We start from the raw sequence: 24,194 nt of genomic DNA, 5'->3' as shown, positions 1-24,194 counted from the left end.
ATTTGATCACACTGTATAATTTCGATTAGAGTGCCATCTAGATAAAAAGCAGCGTCAAACTTTTAGCGTCAAGCGTCATTTTGACGAAATAAACGACCCTAGTTTTACAAGTAAGAAAAATCGAAAGTTTACTTATCAGCCTATGTTATACCCTAACCTATTTGGATCAACAATAACAACAACAACAACAACAACACATAATTTTTATGACAAATCAATCACAACAAAAAAAATGATTTAAAAAATTTCCGCTAATAACTTTTTTCAATTTTCACATGCGGTATTTTTTTATTAAATTTTTTTCATAATAATTTCACTGTTATAAAATTCTAAAAAAATTTATAACATTTGTCAACTTTAGTGTTATAATTTAATGAATATTGGAATATTTATTAATATTTTTATAGATATCAATAGGTTAAAATAAAGAATAGCTATAGATTTTACCTCATCGAAATCCATTATATTTTTTTTATTTTAATGTTTCATAAACAATAAATAATATTTTTAATTTAATTAAATAGTACATAAGCGTCAATTAAATAAAGCTCAGAATTTTCAGCTTTATCACTGCTCTTTATCTAGATGGCGCTTTGATCGAAATTATACAGTGTGATCGAATTCGACGCTCGAAGCTGGCGTCAAGCGTCATCGTGAAATCGCACCTTGAGCTAAATCCTGACGGCAACACTGCTCAGGACTTAGTTTGGCTGAACACGCTCATTGTAGATGTTTTATATTTTATGTAAGTATTTGTTCTTTAAATTATAGTATTAAATATTATTTGAAGACGATAAGAGTCATTTATATGAAATTACAATTAGTCAAATATGATTTATTTATATATTTATGTAATTGAATATCCATTATATTGTTTAATTTTTTCAACTTATAGATTAGAAATCAAGGTCCTAGTACCATTCAGTATTCAAGATGAGTGAAGAAGCAGTTATTCTAAATGAAAAGATCAACTACGAATGCTCATTAGTCATTCAAGAAAAGAATCAGTGAAGTAATTCTGATTTTTTTAGTATTCAACATGGTCTGGATTTCAAATTCAATATTTCCGCTCGAAAAAATGAAAAATACAGATTAGACATTAAAGTAACAAAATTTTTTACTAAATCAGCGATTGCAATCATCGAATTAACAATAGATAATATGATACCAATCAGAAAAGACATTACTAATTGGACAGATGATATTATGTTTGAAGATTTAGTGATCCCATCGAACAGTCATAGGTGCAAGTTAAACAATTCGCCGATGATAAGATTCAGGAATTTGGATACATGTAATAAAGAATCGACGGCTCTTCATGAATATGATATACTAATAAATTGTTCAATAATTTGGCAAGCATTTACCGATGACACATTGAGCGCAAAGTCATACAAAAATATGGAAGCTTATTTCAAAAATTCAGAATTCAGTGACGTGAAAATCCGAGCAAAAAATAATGAAGAATTTCCAGCTCATAAAATTATTTTATCTTCCAACAGTTCAGTATTCAAACAAATGTTAACAATAGATATGAAAGAAAAAAAAGAAAACTTTATTAATCTTCCGGAACTCGATGCTGATATTATTAAGGAGTTACTTTACTTTTTATATCACGGAAAATTGGACAAGGCTAGTGAGAATAACGCTATTTTATTGGAATTAGTAAAAGTTGCTGATATGTACTGCATATCTGAGTTGAAGCGTGTCTGTGACTTATCACTGAGTAACAATTTATCACTTGATAATGTTATCTCATTATTGGAAGTGTCCCAAGCTTATAAATTACTTATTTTGAAACAACGAGCTTTGATTTACATCACCAATAATGTGAATTCATTATGTTTACAGGAAATGTAAATTATTGTTTCATTCTTTGGCAGATAAATTTTTTTTTTTTTATTTTTTCTCCTCAAAACTATTTTTTTTTTTTTATTAATTTCACAAATTTTGATTGTCAAAACTTCATGTAAGGTTATGAGGAAATTGATATATAATTATTATTTTATGTATGAACAAAAAATGTAACAATATTCTTAATATTTAATTTTTAATTATAAAAATATATAATTATTGTTACACAAAACTTCTCGTATGTGACTATGCTTAATTTTTCAATCTAGATTCGTACCGATCTGTACTTGATAAAAAATAAATATTTTATGACTAAATTTACGGGTTGATATTATTAATTGAATATTTTTTTCAAAGAAAATAGATGTAACTTTAATTTTTAAAATTACAGGTCTGTATCTTTAATACAATTGTTACTCTGAACGGTGAAATGATTTTGATTTGAAAGCAGTAGTACCGCAGAGTTAGTAAGCAGCACACTAAAGTGCGTTTCGTTTTAATTATACAGTAACTGGTGTATCTGGTTATAAAGAAAGGAGTTCCCAGTATACCAAATTGATGTCAGATATCACAGTGGTCACAGTATATATCGAAACATACCCAATATATGTGTCGCAAACATCCTCTGATGTGACAAAACGAACTTTCATGGCCATTTCTATCCCACTTAATTTTTACCCCCACTTTCTTTATCATTACTTCATTCTTCTTTTCATTCAGCTCCTATCGTTCAATTCAGTTAGTTGCCATTCGTTATTTTATCTCTGATACAACTTTTGTATACACAATAATATAAGATTCTTTAATTGCATTAAGAATGATTCTTTGAAATTAAAGTTTACACAAAATGTAATTTTGATCAAAATTTAGAGGCTGATTTTCTTGATTATAACAATTGAGTTTGCAGTTGATTTTTTAATATTGATCTATCAATATGTAGATATAGACTCTATGTACAATTGAATCAAGTCAATATTTACAACTAGTGTGAACAAAATTTACCTTCAGGACAAATAATTTATTCCGATTTAATGACAAGTAAGTTATAAGCAATCATTATTTTATTCCAAATAAATTTAAAACATGGAAGTAAAAAATTTTTGACTGAAATTCTTAACATATTTTTAATTAAACAAAAAATTTTTGACTACCGACTTTATCTTAGATATTCTAGCCTAGATAAAAAAAACATCGAAATTTTTTGTTGTATATTTTCAAAATTTACATAATCAAGGATATCAAAAAATTCTTACGGTTTTTTAAAGTTTCAATAATTTATAAAATAATAGCGATTTAACGACGTCAAGTAGACCAGTTCGAGTGGAACTCGAGTATTTATATTCAAAAGTTTTTCTTTTCTAAACTATTTTTCTTAACGAAAAGTTTACATGACATCTCAAGTTCTAATTAACTAATTTATTTGAAACAGTATAAACTGTTTCTAAAGATCCTTTTTTGACTCTACCAGAATTAAATCAAAATTTTGACTGCTATTTTTAAAAAATCTCGAATAGTGAAAAAAGTCCATTTTTTTTCTAACATTCGCCTTTGCGGGAAAAAAATTTTCTTTTTTGCCCTCCGGGCGGAAAGTGGCAACTTTCGTCCCGCTGCGCTAAACAAAGTTGCCGCTTTCCGCCTTCGTCGAGCAAAAAAATAGTATACACTCCACGGGAAGTAAATAAGAAAGCCTCAGATCACATGTTTGTCAACCTCGGCTTCGCCTCGGCCGACAATTACATGTGATCTGAGACATTTCTTACTTTACTCCCCTAGGTGTGTAATATACTATTCTTTCTTTAGGAATTTTTTTAGACTCTACTTCTCTTGTCTATAACTTTTTAATTTTTTCATTTAAAAAAATTTTTTATAATCTAAGTTTTATTAAAAAACTTATTAAATTCAAGCTTCTAATCAGAGTACCTCCTCAAAACTTTCGAAAATGTTAACAAATTCAACGATATAATAAATTTTCTAGCTTTTGTTAAAGCTTTTTTTTTATTTATAGGGTAGAGATAGAGACTGCGGTTGTACATTTACACTCAAGATGGATGAAGAATCAACGACATCAAATAATCAATTTAATTACCAAGGCTCATTGAAAATTCAATTAAAAAACAAAAAGAAAGAAAAATTAAAAAATAAAATTTTTAACTTTACAGCAAAGATTAATACTTTAAATGTTACTGATAATGACTAAATATAAAATAATTCTCTGATAAAAAATTGAAATGTAGTTTTCTTGAAAATTAATACGATATTGCAATTGAGTGAAATATAAACATATAAATTATAGCCTAAAAAATCTATTTAAAAAATTCAATTTACAAGCTCTAAAAAATTATAAATGCAATTTCTTAAAAATAATTTTCTAGAACTAGTTCGATTTTTAAGAAAAATCAAAAAATTATCTAGTTTCTGTCAATTTTAGTGTCAAAAATTAATAAATGATGATTATCAATAAAAGAAACTTTTATTAGCATGTGCTTGATCCAAGCGTGTACAAAAATATGAATATTTATTCAAGCTTAGAAAAAATACACAAATTCTATTTGAATATTTTTTTTGGTCTTGTTGCTTCAATAAATTACAAATTTTATGTACATCATGTTTACCATAATAATATGAAGTAATTAATTATATTAGTATTAATTTACACTGTAGTATTGTTTTTAACCATATGCGTTCAAATAATTATTTTTGAATTTAAAAATTGAACTGCGATATGCGCACTATAAAATTCCAAGCGACTGTGTTATGAGTAAGAACATGCCAGCGACTGAAGTTGCATAAAAACGGCCTTCATAAATTGACAGATGAACCAGAGCTGATTGATTTTTAAAGAAAATAAATAACAAAAAATTTTGTTGGAGTGAAAAAAATAAAAACGTTCTGGAGAAAATCGATAAAATAACTGGGGAAAAAAAAAACATTTTGAGACTGTAGATGTTTTATATTTTATGTAAGTATTTCTTTTTTAAATTATAATATTAAATATTATTTGGAGACGATAAGAATCATTCATATGAAATTAGAGTTAGTCAAACATGATTGATTTAAATATTTTTTTATTGAATACCTATTCTATTGTTTAATTTTTTCAACTTATAGGTTAGAAATCTAAGTCCTAGAACTATTCTGTATTAAAGATGAGTGGAGAAGTAGTTAATCTAAATGAAAAGATCAACCACGAATGCACATTGGTCATTCAAGAAATGAATGTGTGGACTATTTCTGAGATTTTTAGTATTCAACAAAGTTTGGATTTCAAATTCAATATTTCCGCTCGAAAAAATACAATATCCAGATTAGACATTAAAGTAACAAAATTTCCTACTAAATAAGCGATTGCAATCATCGAATTAACAATAGATGATATGATGCCAATCAGAAAAGACGTTAGTAATTGGACAGCTGATGTTATATTTGAAAATTTGATGATCCCATTGAACTGTCATAAGTGTATTTCAAGTAATAGTTATAACAATCGTCAAAAAAATACTTGGGAAATGTGTAATAAGAAATCAACGTGTCATGAATATGAGATACCAATAACTTGTTCAATAGTTTGGCATGCATTTACCGATGACACATTGAACGCAAAGCTATACAAAAATATGGAAGCTTATTTCAAAAATTCAGAATTCAACGACGTGAAAATCCGAGCAAAAAATAATGAAGAATTTCCAGCTCATAAAATTATTTTAGCTTCCAACAGTTCAGTATTCAAACAAATATTAACAACAGATATGAAAGAAAAAAAAGAAGACTGTATTAATTTTCTGGAACTCGATGCTGATATTGTTAAGGAGTTACTTTACTTTTTATATCACGAAAAATTGGACAAGGCTGGTGACATCAGTGCTATTTTATCGGAGTTAGTAAAAGTTGCTGATATGTACTGCATATCTGAGTTAAAGCGTGTCTGTGACTTATCACTCAGTAACAAATTATCAATTGATAATGTTATGTCATTATTGAAATTATCTGAAACTTATAAATTACCTATTTTGCAACAACGGGCTTTGATTTACATCGCCAATAATATAAATTCATTATGTTCACAGGAAAAGTAAATTATTGTTTTATTCTCTGGTAGATAAAGTTTTTTTTTTTTTTAATTTTTCTACTTAAGGTAGTACCTCCACGAAAAGCATACTTCAAGAAACTTATGGAATTTTTTTTATCGAAAGATAAATATATTAATAATTCACCACCAAAATTTCAGATCAATTCACCGCACCGATTTTGAGTAATTCATTTTCGAAATTGCATCTTTTACACGTAGAGGTATAGTAAGATGGTAAGGTTAGTATGAAATCTTTGGCCTACTCAAGTGGTACGGGAGATTTCATACTTACTTTACCATCTCTCTATACCTATACGTGTAAAAGATGCAATTTCAAAAATTGATTACTCAAAACCGGTGCGGTCAATTGATCTGAAATTTTGGTAGTAAATTATTAATATATTTATTTTTCAATAAAAAAAGTTTCATAAGTTTCTTGAAATATGCTTTTCATGGAAGAACTACCTTAAAACTAGTTTTTTTTTAATCAATTTTATAAGTTTTGATTTTGACAACTTCATATAAGGTTATAAGGAAATTTATTTATAATTATTATTTTATGCACCAATAAAAAATGTAATAATATACTTAATATTTAAGGCTGGCAATATCCTAGAAGAATGGAAAGAGCATTTTATAAAGCTGTTGAAAGGAGATGGAAACAGTATAATGGGGACCTGGAAACGGGAAGAGGTCGCAAGAGAAGAAGAAGAAGAGGAGATGACGGACGAAGAGATCAGACAACATATAAGGAAATTGAAAAAAGGTAAAGCCCCAGGAATCGACGGAATTCCAAACGAAGCTTGGATTTTTGCACAAGGGCAAACGGATTAAGAGCTATGCAACCTGGTAAAACAGGTGTGGAAAGGAGAAGGAACCCCTGATGATTGGAAGGAAGCACTGATATCGCCACTGTACAAAAAAGGAGACAGGGACAGCGTCAGTAATTACAGAGGAATTAGTCTACTCTCTACAGGTTACAAATTGTACGCTTCAATATTAAATGAGAGGATAAGTAAAGACCTGGAAGCCAAAAAGATACTGCCTGATACTCAGGCAGGGTTCAGAAAGGGGAGAAGCACCATCGACAACATTTATATTTCAAACCATGTAGTAGAGAAGGAGCTCATCAAAGAAAAAGGAAAATTATACTAATTTTTTATTGATTTGAGAGCGGCGTTTGACTCGGTTGACAGGGGCGAGTTATGGAGAGCCATGGAGAAGGCTGGAAGTAGAAAAGGTTTGATTGAAAGAGTAAAAAAAAATATACAAAGAGACAAGAAATAGTGAAAGTTGGTAATAAGTTATCAGAGGTGTTTTGGACCAAAGAGGGAGTTCGTCAGGGGTGCCCACTGAGCCCAACACTGTTTACGATTTTAATTTCAGATCTAGAAGACGAGCTAAAAAAAGGTCAAACAGGTGGAGTTATTGTTGCCAAAGAAAAATTTTGGAGCTTAGCATACACAGACGATATAGCAATATTGGCAACATCTGAGGGAGAATTGAAAGAGTTAATGAAGAGACTGGAGAGGTATTTGGAAAAGAAGAAGTTGGTCCTTAATGAAGAGAAATCCAAAGTCATGGTGTTCAAAAAAGGTGAAGGAAGAAAAAAGAAGATAGACTGGCTTTGGAAAGGATTCCACATAGAGGAGGTTAAAGAATTTACATACTTGGGTTATCATTTCGTAAGTAGTGGAAAGAAAAGGGAGCATATTAAGAATCTGGTCAAAAAAGCAAATATTGCAATGAGACACACCTGGGGGTTGGGTGAAGAGATATTTAAAAATAATTTTGAAAGAAGGGCTAAGATATTTGACAGTCTGGTAGGAGGAGTTATGTCTTATGGTGCGGAAATATGGGGGTGGGTGGAGATTCCAGATCTGGAAAAAGTCCAGAAGAAATACTTCAAATGGGCACTAGGAGTAGAGAGTTGTACCCCAGATGCTATTCTATACGGGGAGATAAATAGAGAGAAAATGCACCTTAAATTCGCTAAGAGAGCAATAAATTATGAAGAAAGAATCCTGAAGTCCAGAGAGAATGGAATAATAAGAGAATGCATAAAAGAAAGAAGAAAAGGTAAAGGTGATAAGGAAAGGCTGAAAGAAAGGCAGAATTTTCTGCACAACTTGATGAGCATCCGCTCTCGAGAATGCGGCCATAATAAATTAATCTTGCGTTGGTCACACTGCAAGAAAATCCCGCAAAACTACTAACAAACCTATAAAACTTTATACAGTGGAAAAATAAACGCTTTATTAAATTATAAACATTAAAGAACAGAAAAAAAAGCATTTTCCATTATTATTTCAAGATTGTAGATATATAATCAGCTGTCCATTATAAACATTTATAATAACATCAGCTGTTATTATAAAAGATAGCGAATTTTATATTTCATGAAAGGTAAATTTTTTTGTTTATATAATTATCGATAATTCCATGTTTAATTAAATATCATCGTACATTAACTAAAAAATTTTTCTTCTATTTGGTCAAAATATTTGTTTCTATTTCTTTATTTGCTTATTCTAATGTGATTGAAAAAATTTTTGATAAAATTATTTACAATTTGGGTCCACTCTATTTATGGCCATATTTAGAAGAAAAATGAACATTTTTTAATTTTTTTTTAGTTCTGCTTGTTTTTGCGACACATTTATGATAAAAATGTCGTGAAAGAAAAAAATGAAGCTATTTCGATAGCTTTTTTGTCTTCAAAAGTTGGAAAAAATTTTAGGTCTCATGTTTTGAGATAAAATTTCTATTTTATCTTTTTATGATATTTTTGATATATATTTTTTTTAAAAGTACTTAGAAAAACAATTTGAAAAAAAAAAGTTGATCATTACAATTTATTTTTAAATTTATAAATTTTTTTGAAAATTTGTTAAAATTGTGATAATCAACTTTTTTTTTTATTGTTCATTTTTTAAGTATTTTTCAAAAAACAAATCGGGTAAAAGACTTCATTAGTGACGGGGACCCTATCACTGACACTTTCTTTGATTTTGGTACTTATTCAATTGATGAAATCATTAATTTTAATAATGAATATATTATTTCTAATCTTTAAGACCTTTAGATTAAAAAAATTTTTAATTTTTATTCCAAGTAGAACATTTTTTCATTGAAGGAAAAAGTCTCACTAATAGGGGTTAAAGGTGCCATTAATGAGGTCTTTTACCTTATATTACCTTATTTACGTTCAAAAAAATGAAAAAGAAAATGGCGGACTCCACTTTGGTAAATAATTACCAAATTTTTATCGCCGGGTGAATAAAACGTATTCAGTAATCAGCTTTCTTTTAGTTATATTTTTTCATTTTACAGATTAGTAGTCCAGAACCTGATAGACACTATAAGTCAAGATGAGTGAAGAAATCGTCCAATCATTTAAAAAAATGTCCTTAAAAATAATAAATATTGATGTGAAAAATAAATGGGTTAATCCTAAATATCTCAATATAAATTGCTGTCCAGACGTTGTCTTTACCATGTCCGTTCAACGAACTGCTAACGACACATTTGACGTTAAAGTTACCAAATATTTCCGTTAACCAGCGAGTGCACTCATTGAATTAACAATTAACTCTCAAATAAGAAAACAATACATTACTAATTGGACAGACGATGTTATCTTTGAAAATTTTTCAATTTCGGTTGACGATGATGTGCGTCTTAAAGATGATGATTACTTGGATTTTTATTGTGAACGATCATTAAACGCACTTCATAAATACAGAATAATGATAGAGGGTAACATCACTTGGTATGGTTTGAATGATGACTTATTGAGTGCCAGAATAAATAAAAATATAAAAACTTATTTGAAAAATGTCGAATTTAGTGACGTAAAAATTCGAGTGAAAAATAATGAAGAATTTACGGCTCATAAAGTTGTTTTAACTTCAAACAGTTCTATATTTAAGAAAATGTTAACAACAGACATGAAAGAATCGAAAGAAAGTTGTATCAATCTTCCAGAATTAGATTCTGATACTGTTAACGAATTGCTTCACTTCTTATATTATGGTAAATTGGATAAAGCTAGTGATAACAGCGCTATTTTGTTAGAATTAGTAAAAGTTGCTGACATGTATTTGATATCTGACTTAAAACATGTCTGTGACGCATTGTTGAGTAGACTTTTAACATCTAAAAATGTTCTCTCACTATTGGAAATATCCGGGACTCATAACTTACTAATTGTACGCCAATAATCTTTGATTTTTATAGCCAATAATGTGGAATTATTATTCTCAGAAGAAATGTAGATCATTTTGATCTATCCATAATTATTCAAAATTTATATTCACATAAACATATTTTTATATTTATATTTATATTCAAACCAATTCAACTTTTTTTCTTACTTCCATCACTTTGATTTTTAAAACTTCATAAATTTTTTATATCAACATAATGATAAATAATTTTTGTTCGTTATATAATAATAAGTATAATATAAGTATTTTTGTTCATGATCAAGATTAATTATTAAGAAAAATGTAATAATAAAAGTGAACATTAATAACTCACAGTTCAATCAATTTGTGAGTAGTATTTATTTTTATTATAAATCTTTTTTTGAAAAAATAGTGGAAAATTGAATTTTGTTTGCCATAAATTTTCAAAACTCTGTCTTTTTATTACAGTTTGAAATCAATGTTTACATCATCTGTTAGCTTCCTTGAGAATTTTCTAACTGTGATGCAGAGAGCTTCCCTCTGAGCGATAGTAACGATTCCACCTAAAGTTTCAGAACATTAAGACTGAGAATTTTCTTTTTGATCAATCTATGCAAAAGTAATTTAATATATTAATCTGTGATCAAATTCTTATCATCTATAAATATATTTATAATTACATTACTTTTTATTTTTCTTTACTGCAATATTCTTACACAAAATCATCAGAAACCAAATTTTTATTAATTAATTAAAACATAATTGGTTAAAAATTAATGACATTACCAATCAATGACACATAATATTATTTTATTCAAAAACTTATTTAACACCAAAACACGCCGAGTTATTTGACAGTTAAAAGCCTTGTATATAATCGCGTAACGTATTTTATACTTAAAAAAAAAAGGCGTCATAGCGCTGTCGACTGGTTGTCAATATGGGATTCACCATAAAAATTATGAACTAGTTATTGACTCCCATTATTTAAATATTATAAAGCATACAATTAATTTCGATTATTTAATTTTATAAATATTTCATGTACTGTTAATTTAAAAAACAATAGATCATATAATTACATGAAAAAATTAATTTAAACTCGACAGTAAAAAAAAATACTTTTCTAATCAAAGTTGTTAAGAAAATAGACGCTCATAAGCTGATTTGATGAACTGGTGCTAACTTTATTTTTTTTTAATAATTAATATCTAATATTTTGAACTGAAAGTGTTTTTTTTTCAATTTTTTAATTAATTAGAATTTAATAAAATTTTATTTTATCGTTATTCTTATTACAGATAATTTAATATATTTAAAGATAATTTAGGGTGTCAATATTTAGACCCCCGTCAATTATTGGGGCTTCTACCTTACAGACATTTTACAAATTATTGTCTATCTACAAGTGTAATAATTTTATAAAGCGATATAGTAATTTTAAAAAATATTTTTCATCAAATAATTCAAAAACTTTACAAAAGTAATATTAGTAATTTTATTTTACAAAATGATTTACATCAATTCAAAAATTTTACAAATAATAATAATTTAACTCTACAAATTACTTTTAATCTACAAATTTATTTATTTATTTATTCATTTATTTAATAAACGGGTAAGTACAACAGACTTTACAAATCTGAGTTCATATTAATTACTTTCGGGATTTTTATTAAAATTTTAATTGAACGTATAATTATCATTAAAAATAACCTTCATAGAACAATTTTTGACTTATCTTATAAGCCTTATTGAAAGTCTAAATGATATAAATGAATATTACATTAAATTATTTTCATTTGGTGCATTTGTGTTAATTAAATATTAAATAATAAATGATTAAATTATTAGACTAGTTAACTATAATTGTAATAAAATAACCTTTTAAGTCATTTGATATGTTTGGCAATAAAATTAAAAAATGAAAAATGACTAAATCATCAGACTAGTTAACTGTCATTAAAAAGCAGAGACTATTCGGACACTGTAGCGTGAATATAAGATTTTTTCAACCAATAGCATGGTGTGAAATTTCTAATATTCACGCTAGCCTCACGCTGAAACGACTCACAGTGTCCGAATAGCCTTACCGTTATAAAAAAATAACTTTTTGAGTTAAAATTATATCATAGAAAATTAAAATCTCATCTGATACGCTTATCAACATAATGAAAAAAAGTTTGGAAAATCCAAAAGTGCACGCCTCATGACGCTCATTCATTTTTTAAGAAAAAAATTAATTGTGTAATTGATTAAAATAAAAATTAGAAAAACGGTTGACCCTGAAGGCCATCCATGCAACTTCCCGCTGATTCCATACTTAGGCGCTTAAAATTGCACCAATGACGTTTTTGAGCTCTTCGAGCGTAAAATTACAATGTATGGGTTATTTTGAGCTCTCCAAGCTCAAAGAGATTGCTTTCCTATGCTTTTGAGCTCTTCGAGCTCAAAAGTCTGATAGAGATTTGATAAGACACTATTTTTTGAATTTTTAAACCGCAATAACTTTTGAATGAATAAACCGATTTTCACGCGGTTGGCAGCATTCGACACAGTTTTTTAAGCCTCACAAAGAATCTTAAATTTTTAATTGATCGCGCTAGGAATTTCGGAGTTATTCCGAAAAAACACTTTTTTCGGTTTTCTTTCGTTCACGATATCTCTCGAACGAATCAACCGATTTTGACCGGACTGGTGGCGATCGACGTGGTTTTTTGAGGTTAAGAGCTGATTAGTTTTTGGAATTGAACCATCAAGCCGTTTAAAAGTTATTCCAAAAAAACCACATTTGAAAAAAAATTTTTTTTCAGTTTTTTTAAGATTTCTCAAAATCTATTGATCTGAATCGGTCCAAATAGTTTTTAAAATCTAAGTTTGGTCAAGCCCTTTCGAATGGCACCAACCGCGATGAAATCGGTCAAGCCGTTCAAAAGTTATAAGCGGTTCACATACTTTCACACACACACACACACACACACACACACACACACACACACACACACACACACACATACAGACGCCGTGACAACCTTGCGGGGATAGTCAGGGAAGCTTCCTGTGACCTTCAAACGTCGATATCTGATGAAAACTCGGTTTTTGCAAAACGGGGTGAAAACAATAACTTCCCGATTTTTGAAAATCTTCGATTTTCGTAGCGGGAAGTTAAAAAAATTATTAAGTAGTTTCTTACAGAGCATTTTATATTTTTTTTTTAAATATCGGCGCCCTTTTTTCTTGTCATATGCGCACGCAGTCTAAAAAAATCTAGCTTGATCAAGTGGCGCCATAGTTTCCACGTGACAAATAATAAAAGTTCGTTTGGCTTTGTACGGTTGTATCGCGTAGTGAATTTTAATAAAAATTCAATTTAAAAAAAAATACGTAAACTAGACCAGATATGAAATACGGACCCAGTTAATCGAATTCTTAAACTAATAAAAAAAGTCCGGTCTTGAAATATCAATTTGTTCGGGAGTAATCGTTGGTACATCCAAAATGGGGTGACATCCGGACGTCCACGTAAAATTTTTTTCAAAACGTTTTTTTTTCCAAAATAGCAACATGAAATGATTTTAGAAAGTAAAAGATGGTTTAATTTAAGTGTTTTTCCAGTGTACATCTACTTATATCATTGTATAAGTGTAATATGATTGGGATAGAGGCATTTAAAGATCACAAAATTGCTTGACCTTGACTAGTCGAGTATAAAGCACAACCTCACGCGCTTCGCGCTAAGAGGCGTGCAATAATAAATGATTAAATCATTAGACTATTAACTCTCATTATAAAAAATAACTTTTTAGAGTTACATTTTTATAACTAAAGTAAATTTTTTGTTAACATTTTTTTTTATTCCGTCACAGTTTTTGGCTCTATTTATTATTCGAAGAAGTCCTTGTCCACCTCAATCACGAGCCTCTCGCAACGCTAACTTCAAAGCGTTTAATATCTCCGACTTATCAACAGCTTGAGTGGAATTTGAGCTTAATTTTTTTGTTATAACATCTGAAATAATTTAAAAAAGTTAATTTTCAATAGTTAACACATGTATTCGATAAAATTGATAAAAATTACAGTAAAATAACGCACCTTCAATCGAAGTATAAGACTTTAATGTTTAAAAAATTTTTTTTTTGTCTCGTTAACATTGGAGATCTGCAATGGAACATATTTTAGAGCTACCTCCCGTGATATATAAGCTCAAAGGCCTGTTCATGTTTTTTGCGAAAGTCTCTCTCTTACTTATGTGATGTATCATCTGACGTTTTTGCAAATCACTTTAATATTAATATTTTATAATAATTTCAACATTAAGTTATAAGAGTATATTGTTGAAATTGACACTAAGAGGTTATTATTATTTTTATGATATATTTATTTATTTTTATATAAATAAATGACCAAATTCATGGAGAACTAACTGAGAGTAACATCACGTCGCTGAATTATTTATTTTTGAAGTGAAACTTCTTTACGGAGGGTAAAATTGAACGATTTGAGGCGGAAAAGGGGAAGTAGCGCTAGAGGAGAAGCATTGAGTGAAAGTTTAGAGTAGGCGAGTGGGGGAATCGCTTGTATAGCAAGCCGAGCAAGCCTTATATATTTTAAAGAGTGGGGAGAGTTAAGGAGAGTCAAGTAGAGTGGACGAGTGCAGTGCGCGTGCGTCGTAATTCCACCACGTTACTTATATATATATATATATATATATATATATATATATATATATATATATATATATATAATGTGTGTATATATTATATGTATATGCGTATATCAGCTATATGTATATGCGTATATCAGCTGTCGCAAACCGTTCTTATTTAAAACGTTTTAGTACAGGTATATGATTAAATTAATACGTAAATACTTATAAATACATGAAAAATACCTTTATTTGATATATTTATTAAAATTTATTCCTGGAAAATTATTTTTCATTATATTTTTTAATTATTTTGTGTAAATAGTTTTGGGGTATAGTGGGGTGTATATATATTTACACGTGTTGACTCAAATATAAATTTCTCAATTCCTGTTTATACATTCGTGTTAATAATTTCATCATTATATTTTCTTAATCCTGGTAAGTAAATGATAATTATTGTAGGTTGCTTTATCGAGAGTTACTACGATTGAAAAATTATATATCGTTACAAAAAATAATACGGCTACTTTTTATCATGGGCGAACAGAGCCAGCTGCACTTCGTCCGTTAAAACTTGAGCTTCAAAGACTGTCATTAAACCCATTAGTGACATTAGAATCACAATTACTTGAATTTATCACTAAAAAGCCTGGTTTGTCAATTTATAGTTTGAATATTCAAAGTTTACAAGCCCATAACAATGACATTATCGACAAAGTAGCTGCTAATTCAAATATTCTACTTTTGTCTGAAACGTGGACTCATAATGATGAAGACATTTCCATTCCTAATTTTAATTGTGTAGTTAAATATAAACACCCTAATATAAGATCTGGAGGTGGAGCTATTTATCAAAATGATAACGATACAACACACATTGTAACACCATCAATGGACATTTCAGTACATAATATACAGGCACTTGGAATACAACTCAGTGCAGTAGCAGAAATCTGTGCCGCTGAATGTACAACGGAAAATGGCCAGTCAATTTTACTAGTATCAATTTATATATCACCGAATAAGTATATCACAGACATAATAAAATTTATTCATCGTGCACTACTACCATTTTCGGCTGCTGTTGCGGAAGAACTTAATCAAGACTTAGAAAAAAAACCTATAATCCTTAGTGGAGATTTTAACGTAAATTTTTCATCGGAGTCATCGGCCGTTTTGGTTGATTTTTTAAAGACCAAATTTGATTTAGCGATAAATAATAATCCAAATGAACCAACGACAAAACATGGGACAACAATAGATGCGGTTTTTTCGAGATACTTAAATAGAATACAGACAAAAATATTTATTTCACATTTTAGCTATCACAAGCCGCTGATAACATTTGTTGATAATTCAAGTAATAATAAAGAATAAATAAGATGATAATTCTAAAAATAAAAGGAAAAATAAAACTTACATTTGTTGTAAACATAATATTCTTAGAAATAAATTCATTTAAATTTTAATTAAAAAATGTGTAATTGTTTTAATTCTTAAAAACCGAATAATTAATCCAATAAATTTATTTTGTTTGAGAATAAATGAAATGCTATAATATATATTTATATATATTGATCTGTTTATTTATTTAAAGTGGCTTAAAAAAGTTTCACTTCTATTGTGACCTTATGTCTGTGAGGCTCACTCATTTTTTTTTATTATATTGCCGGTACTTTTATCTCGGATAGAATTTTATCCTGGATTGAAAAACTGGCCCATGATTTATGGTAAAAACAAAAAAAAACTTACTATAAATCAACACAGTGTTTGATGTCGAATTTTGACCCCATCACTTGAATAAATATTTTAAAATTAAATTGAGACATGCGTAGTATGTAATTTGATAAGCATGCGCTCTCAGGAATACGGCCCTAATAAATTACGCTCGCGTGGGTCAAACTCACGAAGCCTAGATAGACTCTATTCAGGCTTCGTGGTCAAACTGCAAGAAAATTCCGCAAAACTACTAACCTATAAAACTTTACAACGAATATAAAATATTATAAAGAATATAAAAAAAAGCATCTTTCGTTATTATTTCAAGATTGTAGATAACATCAGTTGTCATTATATAAGATAGCCAATTTTATATTTTATGAAAGGTGAATATTTTTAATTTATATAATTATCGATTATTTCATATTTAATTAAATATCATCGTACATTAACCAAAAAGTTTTTCCTTCTATTTGGTCAAAATATTTTTTTTTATTTCTTTATTTGCTTATTCTAATATGATCGAAAAAATTTTTATTGCCGGGTAAATAAAATGTAATCAGTAATCGGCTTTCTTTTAGTTACATTTTTCATTTTACAGGTTAGTAATCCAGAACCTGAAAGATACTAGAAGTCAAAATGAGTGAAGAAATCGTCCAATCATTTAAAAAAATGTTCGAAGAAAAAATAGATATTAATGTGAAAAATAAATGGTTTTCTTCTAAATATCTCAAAATAGATTGCTGTCCAGAAGTTATTTTTAACATTTCCATTCAACGAATTACTGACTACATATTTAACGTTAAAGTTACCAAATTTTTCACTAAACCAGCGACTGCACTCATTGAATTAACAATTAACTCTCAAATAAGAAGACAATACATTACTAATTGGACAGACGATGTTATCTTTGAAAATTTTTCACTTTCGTTTGACAATGATGTGCGTCCTCAAAAAGAGGGTTTCTTGAATAATTATCGTTACCAATCAAGAATTCGTACATACAGAGTAACGATAAGTGGTGACATAACTTGGTATGGTTTTAATGATGACTTATTGAATGCCAAAATGAATAAAAATATGGAAACTTATTTAAAAAATGTCGAATTTAGTGACGTAAAAATTCGAGTGAAAAATAATGAAGAATTTCCAGCTCATAAAGTCTTTTTAGCTTCAAGCAGTTCTGTATTTAAGAAAATGTTAACAACAGACATGAAAGAATCGAGAGATAAGTGTATCAATCTTCCAGAATTAGATTCTGATACTGTTAACGAATTACTTCATTTCTTATATTATGGTAAATTGGATAAAGCTAGTGATAACGGCGCTATTTTGTTCGAATTAGTAAAAGCTGCTGACATGTATTTGATATCTGACTTAAAACGTGTCTGTGACGTATTGTTGAGTAGACTTTTAACATCTGAGAATGTAATATCACTATTGGAAATATCCGGGACTTATAAATTACCAATTGTACGCCAACAATCTTTGATTTTTATCGCCAATCATGTGGATGTATTATTCGAGGAAGAAATTTAGATTATTTTGATCTATCTATGATTATGAAAAATTTATATTTACATTCAAAACTATTTAATTTTCTTTTTTACTTTGATTTTTAAAACTTCGTAAGTTTTTTATAACAATACAATGATTAATGATGATAAATAATTTTTGCTCGTTGTATAATAATAAGTATAATTTAAGTATTTTTGTTCATGATCAAGATTAATTATTGAAAAAAATGCAATAATATAAGTGAAAATTAGTAACTCACGGTTCAATCAATTTATGAGTAGTATTTATTTTTATTATAAATCTTTTTTTGAAAAAATAGTGGAAAATTGAATTTTGTTTGCCATAAATTTTCAAAACTCTGACTTTTTATTACAGTTTGAAATCAATGTTCACATCATCTGTTAGCTCCCTTGAGAACTTTCTAACTGTGATGCAGAGAGCTTCCCTCTGAGCGATGGTAACGATTCCACCTAAAGATTCAGAACATTAAGACTGAGAATTTTCTTTTTGATCAATCTATGCAAAAGTAATTTAATATATTAATCTGTGATCAAATTCTTATCATCTATAAATATATTTATAATTACATTACTTTTTATTTTTCTTTACTGCAATATTCCTACACAAAATCATCAAAAACCAAATTTTTATTAATTAATTAAAACATTTATTTATTTTATTTATTTATTTATTTATCTGGTCAAGAATTCTATCGAGGTGTAAAGACACCTGTTTATAGAACCAGTACAAAAATACCAATTTTACAATACATATAATTTTTACAAAATTTTTGTCGATAATACAATGCAAAGAGATAATAAGTACAAAAGTAATAAATTTACATAGAAAGAAATACAAAATTATAGATAATTATCATAAAAAGAAATATCCAATCAAATACTCGCATTTTCCATTACATTTTTTAAGCATGTTAACCATTAAGGTTTCTTATCCAGTAACTTAACTTTTTTTTTAACAATTTTTTACTACAGACTATAGTTTTCATATCAGCAGGGAGTTTGTTATAATATTTAATTGCTACATAATAAGCATTCTGAGTACTAATAGTTTTGTTTATTTTTGGTAGAACTAACAACTTAGATCTTGTATTTGTACATTTTTCATAGAATAGGCTTTTACATTCTTGATAGTAGTAAGTTAATGCATTTATTATAAATGAGTTTCTAATTATCAAGGGGATATTGTTGTAATTATTTTTACATAGCTTTTTAATTATTTTATGTTGAAGAGATGTGGCAGGTTTAATTGAATTGTTATAGGCTCCTCCCCATGCAACAATGCCATAGTTTATTATGCTTTCAAACAGTCCATGATAAATAGTTTTTAAAATAGAAGAATTAAGTACCTGGCTAAGCTTGTAAAAAAGGAAAGTGAAATAGTTAAGCTTCTTAGATAATTCGTAGGCATGTTTATCCCACTTCAAGTGTTTATCAAAATATATCCCTAAATATTTACAATTATCAACTCTTCTCAGAGGCTTACCATTTCTTTGTAAATCAAACTTATTTGGAATACTGTCTATGTAGCTTCCAAAGGTAATAAAAGTAGATTTTTCTACATTAAGAGATAGTTGGTTTTCCCTGAGCCATATATCTATTTTATTAAGCCACTCAGTTAATTTATATTGGACTTCATTCCAGCTATTTCCAGTACAAAGAAATAGCTGGGGCGTCAGCATAGGAAACTATAGCATTGCTTGGTATCACTTTAAAAATATCATTTATGTATAATAAAAACAGCAAAGGCCCAAGAATCGTGCCTTGCGGAACCCCAACTTTAATAGTTTTAGTTTCACTTTTATAGTTATTTAATTTAACACATTGTGTTCTATTGCTCAAGTAATTTTTCAGAAGTTGGTGTGGTATACCACGTATACCGTAATAATTGGTTAAAAATTAATGACATTGCCAATCAATGACACATAATATTATTTTATTCAAAAACTTATTTAACACCAAAACACGCCGAGTTATTTGACAGTTAAAAGCCTTGTATATAATCGCGTAACGTATTTTATACTTAAAAAAAAAAGGCCTCATAGCGCTGTCGACTGGCTGTCAATATGGGATTCACCATAAAAATTATGAACTACTTATTGACTCCCATGATTGAAATATTATAAAGCATACAATTAATTTCGATTATTTAATTTTATAAATATTTCATGAACTGTTAATTAAAAAAAAAATAGATCATATAATTACATGAAAAAATTAATTTAAACTCGACAGTTAAAAAAATACTTTTCTAACCGTAGTTGTTAAGAAAATAGACGCTCGTAAGCTGATTTGATGAACTGGTGCTAACTTTATTTTTTTTTAATAATTAATATCTAATATTTTGAACTGAAAGTGTTTTTTTTTTCAATTTTTTAATTAATTAGAATTTAATAAAATTTTATTTGATCGTTATTCTTATTACAGATAATTTAATATATTTAAAGATAATTTAGGGTATCAATATTTAGACCCCCGTCAATAATTGGGGCTTCTACCTTACAGACATTTTATAAATTATTGTCTATCTACAAGTGTAATAATTTTATAAAGCGATATAGTAATTTTAAAAAATATTTTTCATCAAATAATTCAAAAACTTTACAAAAGTAATATTAGTAATTTTATTTTACAAAATGATTTACATCAATTCAAAAATTTTACAAATAATAATAATTTAATTCTACAAATTACTTTTAATCTACAAATTTATTTATTTATTTATTCATTTATTTAATAAACGGGTAAGTACAACAGACTTTATAAATCTGAGTTCATATTAATTACTTTCGGGATTATTATTGAAATTTTAATTGAACGTATAATTATCATTAAAAATAACCTTCATAGAACAATTTTTGACTTATCTTATAAGCCTTATTGAAAGTCTAAATGATATAAATGAATATTACATTAAATTATTTTCATTTGGTGCATTTGTGTTAATTAAATATTAAATAATAAATGATTAAATTATTAGGCTAGTTAACTGTAATTGTAATAAAATAACCTTTTAAGTCATTTGATATGTTTGGCAATAAAATTAAAAAATGAAAAATGACTAAATCATCAGACTAGTTAACTGTCATTAAAAAGCAGAGACTATTCGGACACTGTAGCGTGAATATATGATTTTTTCAACCAATAGCGTGGTGTGAAATTTCTAATATTCACGCTAGCCTCACGCTGAAACGACTCACAGTGTCCGAATAGCCTTACCGTTATAAAAAAATAACTTTTTGAGTTAAAATTATCTCATAGAAAATTAAAATCTCATCTGATACGCTTATCAACATAATGAAAAATAATAAATTATTAAATCATTAGACTATTAACTCTCATTATAAAAAATAACTTTTGAGAGTTACATTTTTATAACTAAAGTAAATTTTTTGTTAACATTTTTTTTTATTCCGTCACAGTTCTTGGCTCTATTTATTATTCGAAGAAGTCCATGTCCACCTCAATCACGAGCCTCTCGCAACGCTAACTTCAAAGCGTTTAATATCTCCGACTTATCAACAGCTTGAGTGGAATTTGAGCTTAATTTTTTTGTTATAACATCTAAAATAATTTAAAAAAGTTAATTTTCAATAGTTAACACATGTATTCGATAAAATTGATAAAAATTACAGTAAAATAACGCACCTTCAATCGAAGTATAAGACTTTAATGTTTAAAAAATTTTTTTTTTTGTCTCGTTAACATTGGAGATCTGCAATGGAACATATTTTAGAACTACCTCCCGTGATATATAAGCTCAAAGAAGACTGTTCATGTTTTTTGCGAAAAAGCGCAAAAGGCAGCAAATGCGGCATGGGGCCTGATAAAAAGAGCTGGACGAGATATGAGAAAAGATAGAGTTGGTCTAATGAATTCGTTGGTGAGATCAGTGGCACTATATGGTGTAGAAGTTTGGGGGTGGGACAATGTAGATAATATGGTGAAGATGCAGGGGAGATATGTAAAAATGGCTTTAGGTGTCGCTAGAAACACCCCGATGTACATATGGAGAGGTGAAATGGGAGTGGAGAGTATTCAATATACCATTAGGAAAAGAGCGATCAGCTATGTGAAGGACATCCTAAACATGGAAGAAGACAGGTGGCCGCGAATATGCCTGGCTGAAGAGATGAGAGCTGTGATAAATGGCAACCCATCAAAGTGGGGTGCTCAGATGGCGGGAATCCTACAGAACTGGAAAGCAGAAGAAGTTTGTGAGTGGATTTGGAAGGGTGGCAGAGACGAGGAAGTCCATATTAAGCTCATGGAAAGTCTAAACAACTGGTGGGAAAAAGAATTGGAGGCGGAATGGAGCAAAATAGTAGAATCAAAGTATAACAGACTGTATAAAGAGATCCTACCGGGTGCAAACGGAGCAGCGTACTTGAGCATGAAAGTTAAGCGGAAAATGGACAAAGAAACATGGGCAAGAATTAGATGTGGAAACATAGGCAGGGCTGGCAAAAAGGGATATAAAGATTGGAGCTGTAGACTATGTGGGGGAGGGGAGGAAACTTTAGCACACATCTGCACCTGTAGTGAAGCTTGGAGACTACAAACAGATGAAACCAAATGTTTTATGGAAACATGGAAAGGTAATCGGATAGATAGTGAGATGCGTAGTTTGCTTGTAAAAACACTGAGAGGTGAAATAATTGAAGAATTATGTACGTTTATAAGAGTGATTGAAAATAAATTAAAAGACTGTAAATGAGTGTCCTGTCAAAATGTAAGATGAGCGTTGATATTTAATGTATGTTCTGTTGTTATCTTAGGGAATAAGATAAAATGTAACTCTGTGTATTATTGCAAATTGCAAATATCCTGTAAGGACATGCAATGAAATAAAATTATTATTATGTTTTTTGCGAAAGTCTCTCTCTTACTTATGTGATGCATCATCTGACGTTTTTGCAAATCACTTTAATATTAATATTTTATAATAATTTCAACATTAAGTTATAAGAGTATATTGTTGAAATTGACACTAAGAGGTTATTATTATTTTTATGATATATTTATTTATTTTTATATAAATAAATGACCAAATTCATGGAGAACTAACTGAGAGTAATATCACGTCGCTGAATTATTTATTTTTTTTTATTATATTGCCGGTACTTTTATCTCGGATAAAATTTTATCCTGGATTGAAAAACTGGCCCATGATTTATGGTAAAAACAAAAAAAAACTTACTATAAATCAACACAGTGTTTGATGTCGAATTTTGACCACATCACTTGAATAAATATTTTTAAATTAAATTGAGACATGCGTAGTATGTAATTTGATAAGCATGCGCTCTCGGGAATACGGCCCTAATAAATTACGCTCGCGTGGGTCAAACTTAAGATAATGGCTGCGTTCAAGTTTACTAAGTTCTTGGCAGATCTTAGCATGTCTTGTAGCAGCAACTTAAAGTAACTATATTATTTTTTTTTTTAATCTATAATAAAACAATGGAAGGTATATTTATTTAAGTATGTCTAAAATTAATTTTTTGGTAGATAAAGTTAGCCCTGCTCAGAACTTAGTAAACCTGAACGCAGCCAATATATAAGAAGGTATTCCAATCCTACAATGCATGATGGGAAATGTGTCAAGCGGTCGCGCCACCACGAGTGTGTCAGACACACTAACCGGCAACTAAAGTATTTTCATGCTAACTCTCGCAATAATAATAAATTTTATTTAATAAATAATCATTGCATAAAAAAATTATTTTCACCCTCTAACAATAATAATAAATAATCATAATTAAATAAAAACCTTTAAATAACTTTTTTTATTGCATCCGTAAATTCTCCGGTTAAACCGGTTTTTCTTAAACGCAGTTTATGATTTACCTCTCACATCAGTACGTTAAGCTCTATTGTGGCGCCGACACTTTTTGATAACTTTTCATTTACCAAGTCCGGGTTCGAAACTCGACAATTCTAATTTTTTTTTTTTTTTTTTTTTTTTTTTACAATTATTCTATATTTTTATTATAATTTTTATTATTCCAATAGATTCTCAGGTCTTATACTGAATGTATTATTATTATTTATTAATTATTAGTAAAAATAATTAGATTAGAGCTCGTCTAATAACAGGTAAGTAATTAGTATGTATACAGTCATTTTAATTTATTGAAACAAGTACTTTTTTTTAAGTTTATTGTGTAAAATATATGAAA

At 28.5% G+C, this 24,194-nt stretch overlaps 5 protein-coding genes and 1 long non-coding RNA gene across 6 annotated transcripts; all 6 read left to right on the top strand.

Annotated features, from left to right (window-relative positions):
- The first annotated feature begins 478 nt into the window (after window positions 1-478).
- Window positions 479-2,028, top strand: LOC123269262 (speckle-type POZ protein B-like). The gene is made up of 2 exons (XM_044734858.1): window positions 479-745; window positions 896-2,028. The coding sequence occupies exon 2, from the start codon at window positions 1,162-1,164 to the stop codon at window positions 1,858-1,860; it is 699 nt and encodes a 232-aa protein (XP_044590793.1). The 5' UTR covers window positions 479-745; window positions 896-1,161; the 3' UTR covers window positions 1,861-2,028.
- A 263-nt stretch (window positions 2,029-2,291) lies between these two features.
- On the top strand, window positions 2,292-3,975 carry LOC123269265. Its single transcript, XR_006510367.1, has 2 exons — window positions 2,292-2,892; window positions 3,860-3,975. It is a non-coding gene; the product is annotated as an uncharacterized LOC123269265 (long non-coding RNA).
- A 510-nt stretch (window positions 3,976-4,485) lies between these two features.
- On the top strand, window positions 4,486-6,095 carry LOC123269263 (protein maternal effect lethal 26-like). The gene is made up of 2 exons (XM_044734859.1): window positions 4,486-4,813; window positions 4,963-6,095. The coding sequence occupies exon 2, from the start codon at window positions 5,229-5,231 to the stop codon at window positions 5,925-5,927; it is 699 nt and encodes a 232-aa protein (XP_044590794.1). The 5' UTR covers window positions 4,486-4,813; window positions 4,963-5,228; the 3' UTR covers window positions 5,928-6,095.
- Window positions 6,096-7,186: 1,091 nt separating this feature from the next.
- LOC123269264 lies at window positions 7,187-9,488 on the top strand. Its single transcript, XM_044734860.1, has 2 exons — window positions 7,187-8,326; window positions 9,254-9,488. The coding sequence occupies exon 1, from the start codon at window positions 7,435-7,437 to the stop codon at window positions 8,134-8,136; it is 702 nt and encodes a 233-aa protein (XP_044590795.1). The 5' UTR covers window positions 7,187-7,434; the 3' UTR covers window positions 8,137-8,326; window positions 9,254-9,488.
- Window positions 9,489-9,669: 181 nt separating this feature from the next.
- On the top strand, window positions 9,670-10,143 carry LOC123269044 (BTB/POZ domain-containing protein At1g01640-like). The gene has a single exon (XM_044734544.1). It carries the CDS (start codon window positions 9,670-9,672, stop codon window positions 10,141-10,143), a length of 474 nt encoding a protein of 157 aa, XP_044590479.1.
- Window positions 10,144-16,756: 6,613 nt separating this feature from the next.
- On the top strand, window positions 16,757-18,059 carry LOC123269525. Its single transcript, XM_044735278.1, has 2 exons — window positions 16,757-16,863; window positions 17,079-18,059. Exon 2 carries the CDS (start codon window positions 17,117-17,119, stop codon window positions 18,014-18,016), a length of 900 nt encoding a protein of 299 aa, XP_044591213.1. The 5' UTR covers window positions 16,757-16,863; window positions 17,079-17,116; the 3' UTR covers window positions 18,017-18,059.
- The last annotated feature ends 6,135 nt before the right edge of the window (window positions 18,060-24,194 follow it).

The sequence above is a fragment of the Cotesia glomerata genome, linkage group LG7 (genome assembly GCF_020080835.1).
Source record: "Cotesia glomerata isolate CgM1 linkage group LG7, MPM_Cglom_v2.3, whole genome shotgun sequence".
In the NCBI taxonomy this organism is placed as follows: Eukaryota; Metazoa; Arthropoda; class Insecta; order Hymenoptera; family Braconidae; genus Cotesia; species Cotesia glomerata.
This window is presented reverse-complemented; position numbering and strand designations above follow the sequence as displayed.